This window comes from Aquarana catesbeiana, linkage group LG06 (assembly GCF_042186555.1).
Source record: "Aquarana catesbeiana isolate 2022-GZ linkage group LG06, ASM4218655v1, whole genome shotgun sequence".
Taxonomy (NCBI): Eukaryota; Metazoa; Chordata; class Amphibia; order Anura; family Ranidae; genus Aquarana; species Aquarana catesbeiana.
In genome coordinates this window covers 128,280,907-128,296,386 of record NC_133329.1, presented here as the reverse complement: position 1 = coordinate 128,296,386, position 15,480 = coordinate 128,280,907, and the positions used below count along the sequence as shown (strand labels likewise).

At 42.4% G+C, this 15,480-nt stretch overlaps 1 protein-coding gene across 1 annotated transcript in view; it reads right to left on the bottom strand.

Annotated features, from left to right (window-relative positions):
* The window catches only part of PDPK1 (3-phosphoinositide dependent protein kinase 1), a 127,157-nt gene extending 112,615 nt beyond the window's left edge, over positions 1 to 14,542 (bottom strand). The window contains exon 1 of the mRNA XM_073636777.1: positions 14,387 to 14,542. Within this exon, the coding sequence (XP_073492878.1) occupies positions 14,387 to 14,410 (24 nt within the window). The 5' untranslated portion in view covers positions 14,411 to 14,542. The remainder of the gene's footprint in view (positions 1 to 14,386) is intronic.
* Between the last annotated feature and the right edge of the window lie 938 nt (positions 14,543 to 15,480).

Below are 15,480 nucleotides of genomic sequence, written 5' to 3'. Positions count from 1 at the left end.
TGTGTACCACATGAGTACATTCTGTAGCCAGTCTGTGGGAGCCAGAATTATTGTGGGTTGGTAGGGTATCAAATACTTATTTTACTCACTGAACTGCAACTCCATTTATAACATTTGTATCATGTTTTTTTCTGGAGTTTTGGTTGATAGTCTGTCTCTATTTAAAATACACATGTGATAACAATTATAGATCCTTCATTTCTTTGTAAGTGGGCAAAAATCTGCAGGGGACCAAATAATTATTTTCCCCATTGTATATGTTATATTTCTTTATTAAACTGTAGTATCCCTTTAAAACTATGACATTAGTAAACTCTGGTCCTGTCACTGTGTTGTGTAATTAACACAAACCCGTCAATTGCTTTATTGACCCAATTCTGTGGCTGGGTCACTCTGTTCAAAGCCACAACTGCCATCCCAGGCACAATAAACCATTTGAACTTAGGTTTAGCAAACACACTTAACTTACATGGTGGAATTTGGCAGGTTAACAAGCACTAAACAGACAAGAAGGTAGACTAAAGCACTTTCTGCTTCCAAAACAAAAACTGTTTGTGTGTACACCAACCATTAAAAATAGAATTATAAAAAAAAAAATTAATAATCTAAAAGACACAGAAAACAAACCCTATTCAAGGCAGGAGACAAGCTACAAACTGGGTAGTTAATCCAAATTTCCAGGTCAGCAGAAAAAAACAGCAAAGACTACAGCTATTCTTATTCCTCATTCAATATTCATTGCCAAACGTTCTTCTGGTATACAGTATGTGCTGTGGCATTAAAACTATACAATGAACATGTGAGCACCTATTATTTCAATCTGATTATACATCATTTCACAAATGCCTATTTTGGGAAAATTATTCAACGGTAAATTACATAACTGATATTTCTGCTATTACTTAATTGTTTTCATTCCTGCAAAGACTGACAGTCAAAAAAAGAAAATACTCATACTGAATATGACCGAATATTTTACTGAAATGTTCCAGTTTCTCAGTTTAAATGAGACAGTCTTTCTTTAATCTCTTTTTTTTTAACAGAGAGCAATCATTTCATACAAAAATACTGCAGAAAATACAAAAAACAAGTATTTGTCTTTAATGTCCTAATTAAAGGTTTTCAGGGAAGAAAAAAAAAAAAAAAAAAAAAAAAAAAAAAAACATTACTGTTTATGAAAACTTGTTTTATAAAAGAAGGGTAAAAGAAAAATTGTTTCACATACCTAATCTGATTGGCTGCTATGGGCAAAACCCCTCATTTACTTTTATAGGTTTAGGGGTTGATTTACTAAAAGAAAAATCCACTACAGCAAGGACATTTCATTTTTACATAAATAATATAGACAATGTACAAGAAATAGGGGGTTGATTTACTAAAACTGGAGTGTGCAAAAACTGGTGCAGCTCTGCATAGAAACCAAACAGCTTCCAGTTTTTTTTTGTTTTGGTCAAAGCTTAAATTGAACAAGCTGAAGTTAGAAGCTGATTGGCTACCATGCAGAGCTGCACCAGACTTTATACTCTCCAGTTTTAGTAAATCAACCTCTATATCTGGTATATTGTCTATATTATTCACGTAAAATGAAATGTTCTTCTTGCAGCAGCGGATTTTTATTAACTTTTAAAGTAATTTGATAAAATATAGCTACAATAATAGAAAAAACAAAAAAAAAAAAAAAAAACAAAAAAAAAAAAAACTTAAAAATCACAGTAGGCTAAAGCTCATACTAACTGCACAAAAGGAAGAAATAGAAAAGAAAGTCCAATTTTTTAACAGCTTAGCTGAACAAAGTTGAGATGAAATGAATCACTATTTCCCTTGTTGTTTTCTTCCTCCTGATAATGTACATATTTATCATTCACAACCACGTGCTTTGTGAATGAAAGGCTCTTTGTGATCATTTACAATCTAACATTCCATAAAATGTCACAATTTGTGGTCCACTGTAAATGAAAAATGTGACAGTTTTTTTTTATAGCTTACATCCGATTTCACATGATGTGGTGGGAGAAAACTGTATCTGGATTGTTACTTAACCAATTCCTGAGGTCACTGACTGGGATGAAAGCTGCTTATGTATTCACCATCAGTAACTAATGCTGATGAGATTTTTACCTTCAGATATTTGTTTTATTAAGAAGTTTAAATATAACTAATTTTTGCATACTTAACAAATATCAATTTAACCTACCATAGACATGTTTTACAATATCAATTTCTAGCAATAGATCTATAAAAGATATTCTGTAATGACTTAACATGTTCGCACATAAGGCACTTTAGTAGAAAGACTCTACCTATAAATATGTTTGAGCATTTTATTTGTTTATTTTTTTAAACAATAAATCTTTATTAGGATTCAAAAACTAAGTACAAATTCAAGTAACCAAGTTAAGTGTCAGGTTTTTGAATAAATAAGAACAAAATATTAGGAAACTTTTCAATTAAAAATAAACTGAAATTGGAAAAAAATACCCTAAGAATAACCCAGGCTATGACTGTCTCAGGCAGGGTAGCTTTGTTATTTGTGTGCTCACTAAGACTGCAAAACAGGGGTTTCATTTTTATACAACTTTAATTATTTAATTCTATTAACAAAAAGTTACTTTTTTATGCAAAGAAAAGTTTACTGGCATGAACTTTATATCTATATATGTACTTTTTCACCAAAAAGTTTCGATTTTGTACATTGTGGTAGAGAGACTAAATATTAAAAGGAAACCAATAAACATCAAATACCATAAGAACCACTATCACATTAATACACAGATATGACTGGGATAAAAGTAGATATGAAACACCATTCAAAATCGTATGATATCTGAAATTACATGACTCAAATCTTTATTACTAAGCTTACCATTACAATGAATTAGCAGCGGCCAGAAAATTGATATTAATATATAATAATATTACTACACAGAAAACACAAAACCTTAAAACCGTGAGAACAAAGTATCTGAGATCCATTTTGGTATATTTAGCATTTGCTTTGATACATCAAACTTCCTGTCCACATTACCACTGAAAGGCAATATCACCACCAAAACAGAATGACAGTTTTACTAATAACTTCAAACACAGCACCTGTCATTTTGTCAAAACAACTATACAGAAATAAACACACATGCAAAATTACATTTGATTTCACAACAATTTACTGGACTATTAATGTAAACATTAGTTCTGAAAATATATATGTAAATTAATGACTATATTTTACACACACAAAACAGTAGTAGTAATACATTCATAAACTAAGTTTGAACAAGCTTGTTCACTAAATCTTAAAATCGTACAACGGAAAAAGCGATCTGTCATAAAGGCATGCAAATGGCATATCCACATTCCAAAACCTTGTATACATCCACATGTAGTTACACGTTGCCATAATTGTACAACACAACGCCTGCCATAAATATTGCAAAGAAACTAGGAGGCAACTCAGGGAAGGACGGCAACAACACATATTATTAGGTGAAGTACACTTTCTTTTTCCTTTCAAATTTCCAGTTAATGGAAGAAATCCTGGGACTGAGAATGAACTTGAATGACTTCTTAAAAAACAAAAAAACAAAAAACAAAACACACAACACCACAAAACTAATGTGCATATCATTCAATAAAACGTAATGTTTACCATTTTCCCCAACTTCCTATTTTCACTTGCCAGAAAGGGAACTAGAATGTCATTTGGATATATGGGAAAAAAACTAAACTAAACAGAATTGGACATTTCACTATTCTGTGAAATTTAAAGAAAACCTGTCACGAGAGAAGCATGCAGGCTGCCATCTCCGATAATAGACAGATGTCTGGCTGTCATACTGAACCTTATTGCTTCAATACTGTAACTTCTCCAGAACCAAGGATGCAAATAAAGAACTTCTGATACACTTTACTTTATTTGCGTATCGTCCCTGAGTCAGTGACTTGGAGGTCATTGCAGTCAGAGGACAGAAGTGAGCCAGGCAACTAGAATTTTCGGAATGAGTCACATGGAAGAAAGCCCCTCTCCTTAGTGGTCCCCGGGAGAAGGAAGCCCCTCTCATTGGTGGTCCCCAGGTGAAGGAAGCCCCTCTCATTGGTGGTCCCCGGGAGAAGGAAGCCCCTCTCCTTGGTTGTCCACGGGAGAAGGAAGCCTCTCTCATTGGTGGTCTGTGGAAGAAGGAACCCCTCATACTAGAGCTGCATGATTCTGGCTAAAATGAGAATCACAATTTTTTTGCTTAGAAGACAGATCACGATTCTTGCGGCGTAACATCATCTTTCACATTAAAACAACAACAAAAAAAAATTGGGCTAACTTTACTGTTTCGTTTTTTTTTTTTTTTTTTTTTTATTCATTGAAGACCGCTGGGCAAATACAGTGTGACATAAAATATTGCAGCAATTGACATTTTATTCCCTAGGGTCTCTGCTAAAATATATATAATGTTTGGGGGTTCCAAGTAATTTTCTAGCAAAAAATATTTTAACTTAAGAAACAAGTGTCAGAAAAAGATTTAGACTTTAAGTGGTTAAACCTTCTGCATTTACACAGTTGTTTAAAAACTTGGCTGACTGCCTGGATTTTTTTCACACAGAATTTATCCCTTTGATCTAAGAAGGAAGAGCTAGTTACAATGTTTCATGTTAAAAACTTGGCAGACTGCCCAGATGTTTTCTTTTGACAGCTGAGTGAGCAGATAAGTCTCTCCACTTGTTATATGAAAGAATCGGCAAACTCTGTTATAGAGATTGCCAGGGGGGTTTGAATTGAGATCACGACTTTTTATGATTAATTGTGCAGCTCTACCTCATACTAGTAATTGTAAGAAGAATGCCCCTTCTAAGGATTAGAGGTCAAAAGGGGAGAATGTCCCTCTTACAATTAGCTATCAGTGGTTACTTATCCGAAGGACAGAAATGTTTCCATGCTCTGGCAAGCTTTGGAGGAACCCTGGTAGAAAGTCTGCTCCATTTTGTAAATCAGGAAAACCTTCTCTCACAATCCATGTGTCAGCAGGGTATGTATGTAACCAACATAGGACATTAGATAGTATAGTCATCTGAAAGAAGACTCACGACTATGTTTACTTTGCAACGCACTGCCAGATATGACACGACTAACAAAGCTGCCTACGTTTTAAAATACTTTCCAGGTACATAAGTTCAGAACTCCGATAACTGAAAACAACCGGTACATAGACTACTGTACTCATGAACCATAACCATCTCAGAAGACGTCAGAACATTAAACTGAAGAATAAGATGCAAATACAAAACACAGGTACAGAGGAAGAGAAATCTTAAGAGGAATATAACAAATCTCCAGAATTTGGAAATGGGGAACAGTCTGTACAAATCTAAGGAGCTATGCAGCCAATAGACCTATAAAAGGATAGTGGGGGTCTAACTTGTGTTGATAACGGAAGCACACATTACCAACTGCTATAGGATGGTTAGCTGGCTCTTAGTGTGACGTCTCATTGTACATTACCTTGTCCACAAATACATTTTAGGTAGTGGTGCCTAGGTTACATAAGCTGCAACCTCCCTGATCCATAGAATTGTATATAGTAAAAAATAAAAAATATGTATTACTATGTCATTGAAGTATAAATAAGCCCAGATACAAAAAAATAACAAGCGGAAGATAGCGGTCTAAAGTGGATCTGTTTTTTTTTTTTATATCCTTTTTTAACATTTTGCGGCTTTTAATTTACCGCACCACCCATGGGAAGGGTCCCTGATTTATGCTCACTCAGTAGCTTTATAAGTGTGCAATGACGTGGCCAGGTCACATCAGCAGAGCTGGGGACAGTCCTGACCTACCTTAAGAGCGGCCGGCAATTGCGACAATCAAGCTGAAGGTGTAATCGCTAAGTATGTAAGCCTGTACTGTACGTCCTAGTGTGAAATTGCTGAGCCTGCATATACTCATAAATGTAATAAGTCAGTGCTAAAATAATAATAATAATAATAAATAAAAGGCTGCTAGCAATAGGTAAGCATACAAAAAACAAATATAACAGTAATAAAAGGTGCAGCACCATCGTCACCCTAGGAGTAGAAGTTCCCAGTACAGCTTATACCAGCAGAAGCGGTAAGTGACAATACACCATTTTTTTATTTAAAGGCATTATTATTATACAGGATTTATATACCACCAACAGTTTGCGCAGCGCTTTACAACATAAGGGCAGACAGTTCAGTTACATACAGATGTGCATTGATGATGGGAGTTTCATGGTGCCATTTTTTGCCCTGTATGCACAGCTTATAGTAGAGTAAATCTTCACGATCTAGTGTCAAACAAGGGTCCTGCTGCATGGCACTGCACAGGTTAATGCATGACCTTTGTCTATAGTGTGAGAACTGACACTACGACCCCTTTCACACTGGGGCGCTTTTCAGGTGTTTTTGAGCTAAAAATAGCGCCTGTAAAACACCTCCCAAGCCCCCCCCCCCCCCCCCGTGTGAAAGCCCGAGTGCTTTCACACTGGGGTGGTGTGCTTGCAGGACAGGAAAAAAAGCTGAGTTAGACTTACAGGTAACGCCTTTTCTGAGAGTCTTCTAGGACAGCCATGAGACCTAGGGCTCCCCCTACCAGGAAAGGAAACACGTTAACTCCCACCAGATAAAAGGGCGGTCCTCCAGGCCCCATGTCAGTATTCTCGAGAACTGAAGGACGTCCCTGTCAAACATATGCATAATACACATAACTTCACGCAAAACCGGGTGAGAATCCGGCTGTCCTGGAAGACTCTCAGAAAAGGAGTTACCGGTAAGTATAACTCAGCATTTCTTTAAGCGTCTTCCAGGACAACCATGAGACGATGAGCCAGACCTTACCAGTCTAAGGAGGGACAACTGCCTGTAGAACCTTACGACCAAACGCCTGCTCCTGAGCAGATAGGAGAGCCAGGCAATAATGTTTAATGAAGGTCGAAAAACTGGACCATGTGGCAGCCCTGCAAATTTTGTACGGTGAGGCTCCAGCCCTCTCAGCCCAAGACACAGACAAGGCTCTTGTTGAGTGTGCAGTGATAAAAGGCGGAGGAACTTCCCTAAGTTTGTAAGTTTCAGAAATAGCTTGCTTTATCCATCTAGCCAAGGTGGCTTTAGATGCGCTCTTTCCCTTGTGTGCTCCTGAAAAGAGAACAAACAAGGTGTCTGTTTTTCTAAAGTTCTTGGTGACCTCAAGGTAGACAAGAGGAATTCTTCTCATGTCTAAAAAACTAAATTTTCTTTCTTGGTCACCCTTTGGCGAAGTACAAAAGGTTGGCAGTACAATGTCCTAGGATCTGTGGAATGTACTGGCCACTTTAAAAAAAAAAGATCCAGGATTTCTGCCTAAACAACCCAATCCTCAAAAATTGTGAGGAAAGGCTCCCTCACTGATAGGGCCTGTAACTCACTTACCCTACGAGCTGTGGTAACTGCCACAAGAAAAATTGTTTTTAAGGTAAGTAGCTTAACTGAAATATCCTCTAGGGGCTCAAAGGGGAATTCTACCAGAGTTTGAAGCACCAGGAACAGGTCCCAGGTTGGACAACTTCTAACCACTACTGGCCTGGACCTAGAAATTATTTGAAGAATCTAGCTATAGTGGGATTTTCCAAGAGAGAAAATTGGAGCAAAACCAAAATTGAAAGCTGCCGCCTGTACCTTTAAAGTACAAACTGAAAGACCTTTGTCGACACCCTCTTGAAAAAAAATCCAAAATTTAAGGAACATAAGTTAATCTTTGATTTTCAGATAACCATGAGTTAAATTTCTTCCAAACCTTGGAATATATGGCTCTAGTGACTGGTTCTCTGTAATTTACCAGGGTCTTGACTACATTGTCAGAGAACCCCTGGACGCTTAGTATCTTTTCTTCAGATACCAGAGCATCAAGTTTTGGAAGACTCAGTGGAGGCTTTGAGACCAGAGTCTGTAACAGGGAAAACCATGGCCTCTTGGGCCAGAAAGGGGCAATTAGGATAAGATCTGTTTCTTCTAGAAGAAGCTTCCGGAATTAGCCTGATCAGCTGGAAGGCGTAACAGAGGCCGAATGGCCACGGATTCGACAGAGCATCGATCCCCAATGATCGATCCGCTGGGTTCAGAGAAAAGAACTTCTCTGTCTTGCGATTGTTCTGATCTGTGAACAGGTCTGCTTCGGGACATCCCCATCTGTCGGTGAGACCCGCAAAGATTTCGGGATGAAGGGACCAATTGTCTCAACATAACCGGTAGAGGCTGAGATAATTTGCCAGTTTTGTGTCCCCTTCAGGTGCACTGCTGTAATTGAGGCTAGATTCCCTTCTGCTCATGATAAAATCTCCTGGGCGATAGATTGAAGTATCCGACTCCTTGTACCTCCCTGTTTGTTGAGGTACGCAACCATAGAGATATTGTCAGATAAAATCTGGAGATTGTGACCCCTTATTTCCGCCTGAGATGCATGCAAGGCTCTCTGAACCGCTAGAAGCTCTCTCTGATTCGACAAAGCTCTTGCTTCCCTTGAGGACCATTCTCCCTGTGCCACTGTGTTGCTGAGGTGGGCTCCCCATCCCCAGGAACTCACATCCATTGTGATCCTCTGGGATATAGGAATGGACCATGGTAGACCTCCTTAGGTGCAGGTGCGTCCTCCACCACCACAAGCTTCTTTTTACCCTGGAGGGTAAGTTCCCTAGTAGAAACGGCTGTAATGGGCGTTGATGAAATCTTGCCCATGGCACTGCAGGAAAGCAAGAGGTCATCAGACCCACTGCAATTTAAACCTCTCTCAGCGAGACAGACCTATTGGTCTGTAAGGCTGACATTGTTTGCATCATTCTTGAGACCTTCTCCTGCGGGAGAAAAACTTTTTGGTCTACTGAACAAAATTCGTGCCCCAGATATATGACACTTTCTATGCCGGAATTAAGGAAGACTTCTCTTTGTTTATTAACCAGCCTACAGACTGAAGGAAGTCCTGTACAGTCTGGAGATCCGCTAATAACTTTTGGCATGACTCCGCCACCACTAGGAGGTCATCCAGGTAAGGGATAATAATTATCGCCTTTAACCTTAGCGAAGCAAGCGCCTCCCCCAACACCTTTGTAAAAATGCGTGGGGCTGAAGACAGACTGAAGCGGAGGGCTTGAAATTGAAAGTGCCGAATCTCTGTTCCCATCTTGACCGCTAGTCTCAAGAATCTTTGGAAGGCTGGATGAATAGGGATGTGCAGATAGGCCTCCCTCAAATCCAAAGTGGCCATGAAGCAGTTTGGGTGAAGCAGGTTTTTGATTGAGAACACCGTCTCCATACGAAAGTGCTTGTACCTGATCGAACGGTTTAGAGACCAGAGGTTCAGGAAAAGCCGATATTTTCCTGACGGCTTTCTGATGACAAATATATGGGTATAAAATCCCTTGCCCTGATCCAACTGGGGAACTGGTATCAGGAACCCTCCCTTTTACCCGATCTTGGGGAGGGAAGGTGACCAATAATCGCTCTGGTGGCTGGCAAGAAAATTCCAGCCTGTACCCATTGGATACTAGGTCCAGGATGAATGGACTTGAGGTGACTGCTGCCCACTGTGGGAGAAAGGCCCTCAATCTTCCTCCCACTACTGGAAGACACGGGTCACTGTGGCATGGCGAGTTGTTTAGGAGGGTTAAACAAGACGCCCCTGCCCTTGTGCCCTGTCCAATGTTTTTTGGGCCTATTGTCCCTTTCTCTATGACCTTGCTGCCTACTTTGGCCACGAAATTTTTTTCTGGCTGTCGGCTTTTTCTTATTCTCTGAAAAGGGCCTTTTTTCTATCGCCCATGCAGTCCAGCGCCTCTTGCAGACCTGGGACAAAAAGATGATCACCTGTTAAGGGAAGACCACATAGGCGCAACTTTGAGGCAGCATCGCCAGACCAGGTTCATAGGCTTCTTCTGGCCAAATTCACTAAGGCCGACGTCCTAGCTGTCATTCTTCCCGACTCTGCGGAAGAATCAGCCAAAAAACCCCCACTGCACGAAAAAGGTGAGGGAAAGATTTCAGAATCTGCTCTCTAGAGGTACCTGCCAACAAATGTGTTTGTATTTGTGTTAACCATACTTCTAAATTTCTGGCTACACAAGTGGAGGCCAGAGCTGGTTTAGGATCCCTAATGGCTGAGTCCCAGGCTCTGTGAAGGATATCTCCTCTTTAATCCATCGGATCCCTAAGCGTGCCCATATCGTCAAACGCTAGGTCCGAGTTTTTTTAAACGTTTGAAAGAGGTGCGTCTAACTTAGGATTTTTGTTCCATGGCTCTTCAAATGGAAACCTTATTATTAGATTACCAGAAAAAGGTTTTCTCTCTGGATTTTCCCACTCTAGCTTGATAGTATCAAGAAGGGAACTATGCACGGGAAAAACTCTAGCCTTTTTCTTATGCAAATCTTTGTACATAAGGTCACGTTTAGACAATTGTACCTTCTCCTCTATATCAAGTGTCGTATAGATAGCCCTTAACAAGTCATATACATCTTCCAATGATAACTTATACCTCAAGCCCCTTGCGGCTTCTCTATCCCTGGGTCCCGTATCTGACCCTGATTTTTCTGGAGAAGAATGGGCAGATCTGGCTTCAGCCTCAGAGTCTTCACTCTCCGCACCCTGCTGTGGAGCGCTAGGACCGGCTGAAGTCCTAACTGGAGATGGACCCTCTGAGGGGACTTGAATCTTGTTAATTAGAGTTTTAAATGAGCTAAACATAACCTCATTGCTAACAGAAGTCAGCATTTTCTGACAGGAGACAACCGGGTCATCCTTAACTAGGCTGTCTATACAGGTGCGGCAAACTGCTTTGCTCCATGAGGAGCTCAATTTGTTTCCGCAAACTGCACATTTCCTTTTTGGTGGCTGTGCTTGGGTCTTGTCCAGAGTCTTGGCCTGTAAGAGAACAAATGACCCCAATAAATTTCACGTCACATACACTCCATAACACCCCGTGCAGGAGAAAAGGAAAATGTGCCCCCTTCATCTAGTCCCTACTGGTTACAAGGGGGAGAACACTCACAGGATGTGCAAGCAAGTAAAATACACTTCAGGCTTAACTGTGAGGTGCTGGTGTTAGGGCCTGCTTCCACTGCCTGTGCAGGTATCACAGAGGAGTCCATCCCGCCCCTGTAGTGGTCCGCAGCCTCTCCTGGGTTTCACTGTTTTGAAAACCACCAGCTTCCCAGCGTCCCTGTTCGCGACGTTTAGAGACTGCAACTGGCGTCTCTGGCGCCCGCTGATGACATCACTCGCCCAGGAAGTGACCCCGCCGGGTACTTCCTGTGGGCCAGCTTGGAATGCAAGCTCCGCCCCTCCACGCGCATGGCTTCCTCTCTTCCACTGCACACTCCAGCCAGGCTGTTTAGCAGGGAAAACAAGCCGACTGCCGCCATGCGGCTCACGAGCAGGAGCTCAGATGAACACCACGGTGCTGGGCATTCCCCATGCACTAAGAAGCAGGGACAATATCCACAAACCTACTCCCCCGGTGGATGTGCCACTTTGGGACCTAAGAAGAAGGTAGGAATACCACCCCATTGCCACAGAAGCCACTCACATGAGACTTAGTGGAACCAGTTCCAGGAAACAGGTTACCCCTGTCCGGAGGAAACACTAATACGGACATGGAGCCTGGAGGACCGCCCTTTTATCTGGTGGGGGTTAATATTTTTCCTGTCTTGAAAGGAGGAGCCCTAGGTCTCATGGCTGTCCTGGAAGACGCTTGGAGAAAAAGTCCTGCAAGCATCTTTGGGGTGGTGTGGGAGCAGTGTATACACCGCTCCTGCCATTGAAATCAATGGGCAGCGCTGCCAAAGCACCTGCAAAGCGCTTTGGCAGCGGCACTTTGAACCCTTTATTCGCCCGCTAGCGGGGGTTAAAAGCGCCCCACTAGCGGCTGAAAAGCGCCACTAAAACTAGCGGCACTTTACCGCCAAAGCCCCCCCACAGTGTAAAAGTAGCCTACATATTCCACAAATCACCGAGTTTCTTGGTCTAGAACTGGTACAGGTGCAGTCATTAGATGTGACACAGCCAAAAGTAGGCAGATCACCTTACTGGATGTGTTTTCATCATATTAGCACTCCATTTGTGATAAAACATAGAGGGAATGGCATGGATTGGACACTGCGTGACTTGGAAGGTTGCCTGTTCCTATAGCAAATAGGGACAAGCTGACAAGCTAGGTGAATGAATAAATGGACACATAAGAATCAATCAGCAATAATGCTACAAACTGCAGCCACAGCATGTGAGCCCATCATTAGGTCTCATACATACTGGGGGTCAAAAACACCACTTTTCATTTGATGTCTTTTTTTTTAATTGCTTCTAAATGCCCCTCCATATTAACCTGTGTATCCTTGAACACATAGACGTTAAAGATGTTAAGAGGCAAAAAAAAACATCACTTGCACATTCACGAGAGCTCTGGCAAAAAAACAAAACACAAAACGCGCATAAACATACCTAAGTGCTAGGTGCATAAAGCGCTTGAGCATTCGTTTCAATGGCCAGAGTAAATTCATGTTCTGGCCAATGAAATGAATGAATGCCCAAATGCTTGACATGCCTAAATGCATCAGCAAAACATGGCACATTGTTAATGCTGCCTATCTCCTGCCGGGAGAAAAGGCGTTCAGAAGAGCTGAGCAAACCCCCTGTGTGCATGAAGCCTTACAAGGCAAACAACACAGGGAAAAGAACTACACTAACACCTAGTGAAAACAACAAAACGTGTACATTGCCTTCAAAGTAAACCTAAAGCCCTAACTTTTTTTTTTTCTCATACTGGGGCCATCTACGCCTCATTAATAAAGAAGAGCTCAAGCATGTTTGGATCTTAGTCCAAACTCACCAGGAGGCTGTCACTGTACTGGGCCAATCACCTGTGGCTGAGGCACTCCTTGCCCTGCAGTAGAGAGAGCCATTGCCCTCGTGCATGTCGCTGGATCCAGCTCATTACTCTGCTATCAGCATGAATCACTTCTGACAAGTTTTCCTGACAGCAAGAGAAAAATGGTGACAGGGGAGGGCTCTCCAGCTGATTGACAGCCTCAGCTCTGTTCCTGTGTGAAGAGGGGTGTGTCCATTCCCTTCAATCAGCTCTCAGAGCTCTCCTCACTGAGCTCTGCAGAGTGTAACTTCAGCTCTCTGCTTTCTGAAATCTCTGGACTCTAAATGGATGTAGAGGAGAGAAGACTACAGATAAACAAGTGCACCTTATTTAGGAGGATTTGTTCCATCCCTGTGTATCACCCAAGGCCAGTCACTTCACTGGGTTAATGTAAGGGTTTACAACCACTTTAAGATAAAAAAAAAAAAATTCAGCCTTAAAAAAACACTTTAAAGTATAAGTAAAGGAAAAAAACTTTTTTTTTTTTTAGTTTTGGATAGAATGGAAAAGGATTAGAACCACTGTCGGGTTTTATTTATAGCTGCCTGCAACTCCATTGGGGGGGGGGGGGAATCTCTCTCTTTGTCTTGTTTACCATTAACCCTGAAAGTGAAAGTATGGAAAAATCCCAAATTGGGTGTTGTCCCCAGAACAGTAACAGAAGGGAACTCTTCCAATGGGGACTTAGGTTTGCCACCTCATCCTTTTAAAACCGAACACATATGAATTACACAGGTTCTGTGGCCGATTAAGGTCGTAATTAAACTCACTTGGAGCCTTATCTGTATTCAATTAGCCTCAGAACCTGAGTAATTCATATGTGTTCAGGTTTAAAGGGATGAGGTGGCAACCCTACTGGGGACACTATCTCTGGTGACAACCCGGGGTTCTTCACCTTGTAGGGATTTCCTCTCACTTCCTGTTGTGACTATGGGACAGGAAGAGAAGGAAAATCTCCCCAATGGGACAAAGATGGCATAAAAAAAAAAAAAACTGATGGGAAATACGCGCCACCCCTCCCCCTTATTCTAAACAAAATGGGGGGGGGGGGGGAGTTGCGCCCTTAGATATGCTGTCTGGACACCCCGCACACAGACATCAGAATGGTGGGGTGACGTGCCGCTCGGTGGCGATCTTGTGCCCAGCGCCCTGCGTCTAACCTGTGCAGAACCTGAGCCTTGTATGGGTGGAGATCTGCCACAAACACTCCATAGAAATACATGAGAAGAGTGTGATGGGGTCAGAGCTGGGGGCTCAGTCTGGCAGGCCTCCCTCTTCTTCTCCCCCTTGTCTGGCCTGTCATCACCTCCTCTCCATGTGTGGCCAAGTGACAGACACAGGGTATCTGCCCATCCTAACAGCTCTGAAGAGTAGAGGCCTGCTGCCGGTGCCTTCTCCTTCAGCCCGCTTGCCCTGGACTCTCCCCCCTCTGAGCCCACTCGTACCCCGCCCCGCCACCGCACCCCCCCCCCCAGCATCACACAAGCGCCTCACCACTTGGCTAGTGGTCCTGGCCATGGCCTTCTTCCCCTCTCCTCAGATGGCTTCAGGGAATCACACAGCCAACAGTAATGGCCGCCCGCATCGTCTGGCGCTGACGTCACTCCACAACAATGTTCGTGGTAGAGAAGGGAGGCACCGCTCCGACACTCTCCCCGCCGCCATTGGGCACCGTCGTTCCGGGCCCGCCTCCTTTCGCCGTCGATTGGGCGACGCGGGTGCTCGTCAGCGAGCGCTGGCCGCGCCCTCCTCCCCCTCCTCCTCATTCACAGAAAAAGCGTCTTCGTTTCCTTGTTTGTTTCCTCCATTTCGCAGTGTGATGTGTGCGAGGATGTTCTGTGAGGGGACTGCCTCCTACACAGCACAGCCAGGGCACAATCACACCTGCCGAGCACTCAGGGCGCCTGTGTGCCATAGGCATAGGACACGCTAGAAATGGGTGGGCAATGCAGGGTGAACTAGTGTGGCCTGACAAATAAAATACCTGTAATTAAATATCAGCTGTGTGCAGAAGAGGAGTCTCTTCAGTTCATGGCCTCCCTCACACAGATGGCGGTAACCTGTGTTTTCCTACCCTGGGACAACGCCGGTCTCCGCCAAGGCCATAGGAAACCATTGTCCGCAACGTGCTGGAAAGGACTGCGCTTCTGGGCGGAGACCTGACTGGAGTGTACGCTTTGTATGTTTTGAATAAAGTTTAGGAAAAAACAGTAAACAGTGCCATGTGTTTGTAAAAAGGAAAGCAAAAAAGGGGCATAGGAAACAATCGTCTTCTATGCTGCATATTTCCACAAGTCACTGCGCTTCTGGGCGGAGACCTGAATGGAGTGTACACTTTGTATGCTTTGAATAAAGTTTAGAAAAAAAAAGTAAACAAGTGCCATGTGTTTGTAAAAAGCAACAAAGCAATCGTCTTCTATTCTGTATATTTACGCAATGCACTGGAAGGCACTGCAGGTCACTGCACTGCTGGGTTGAGACTTGAATGGCATGTACACTTTTGTACGCTTTCAATAAAGTTTAGAAAAATAAAAAGGTTAACAGTTGTACAACTCAAAGCAACAAAGGGTCACCACTAGGGTACATAG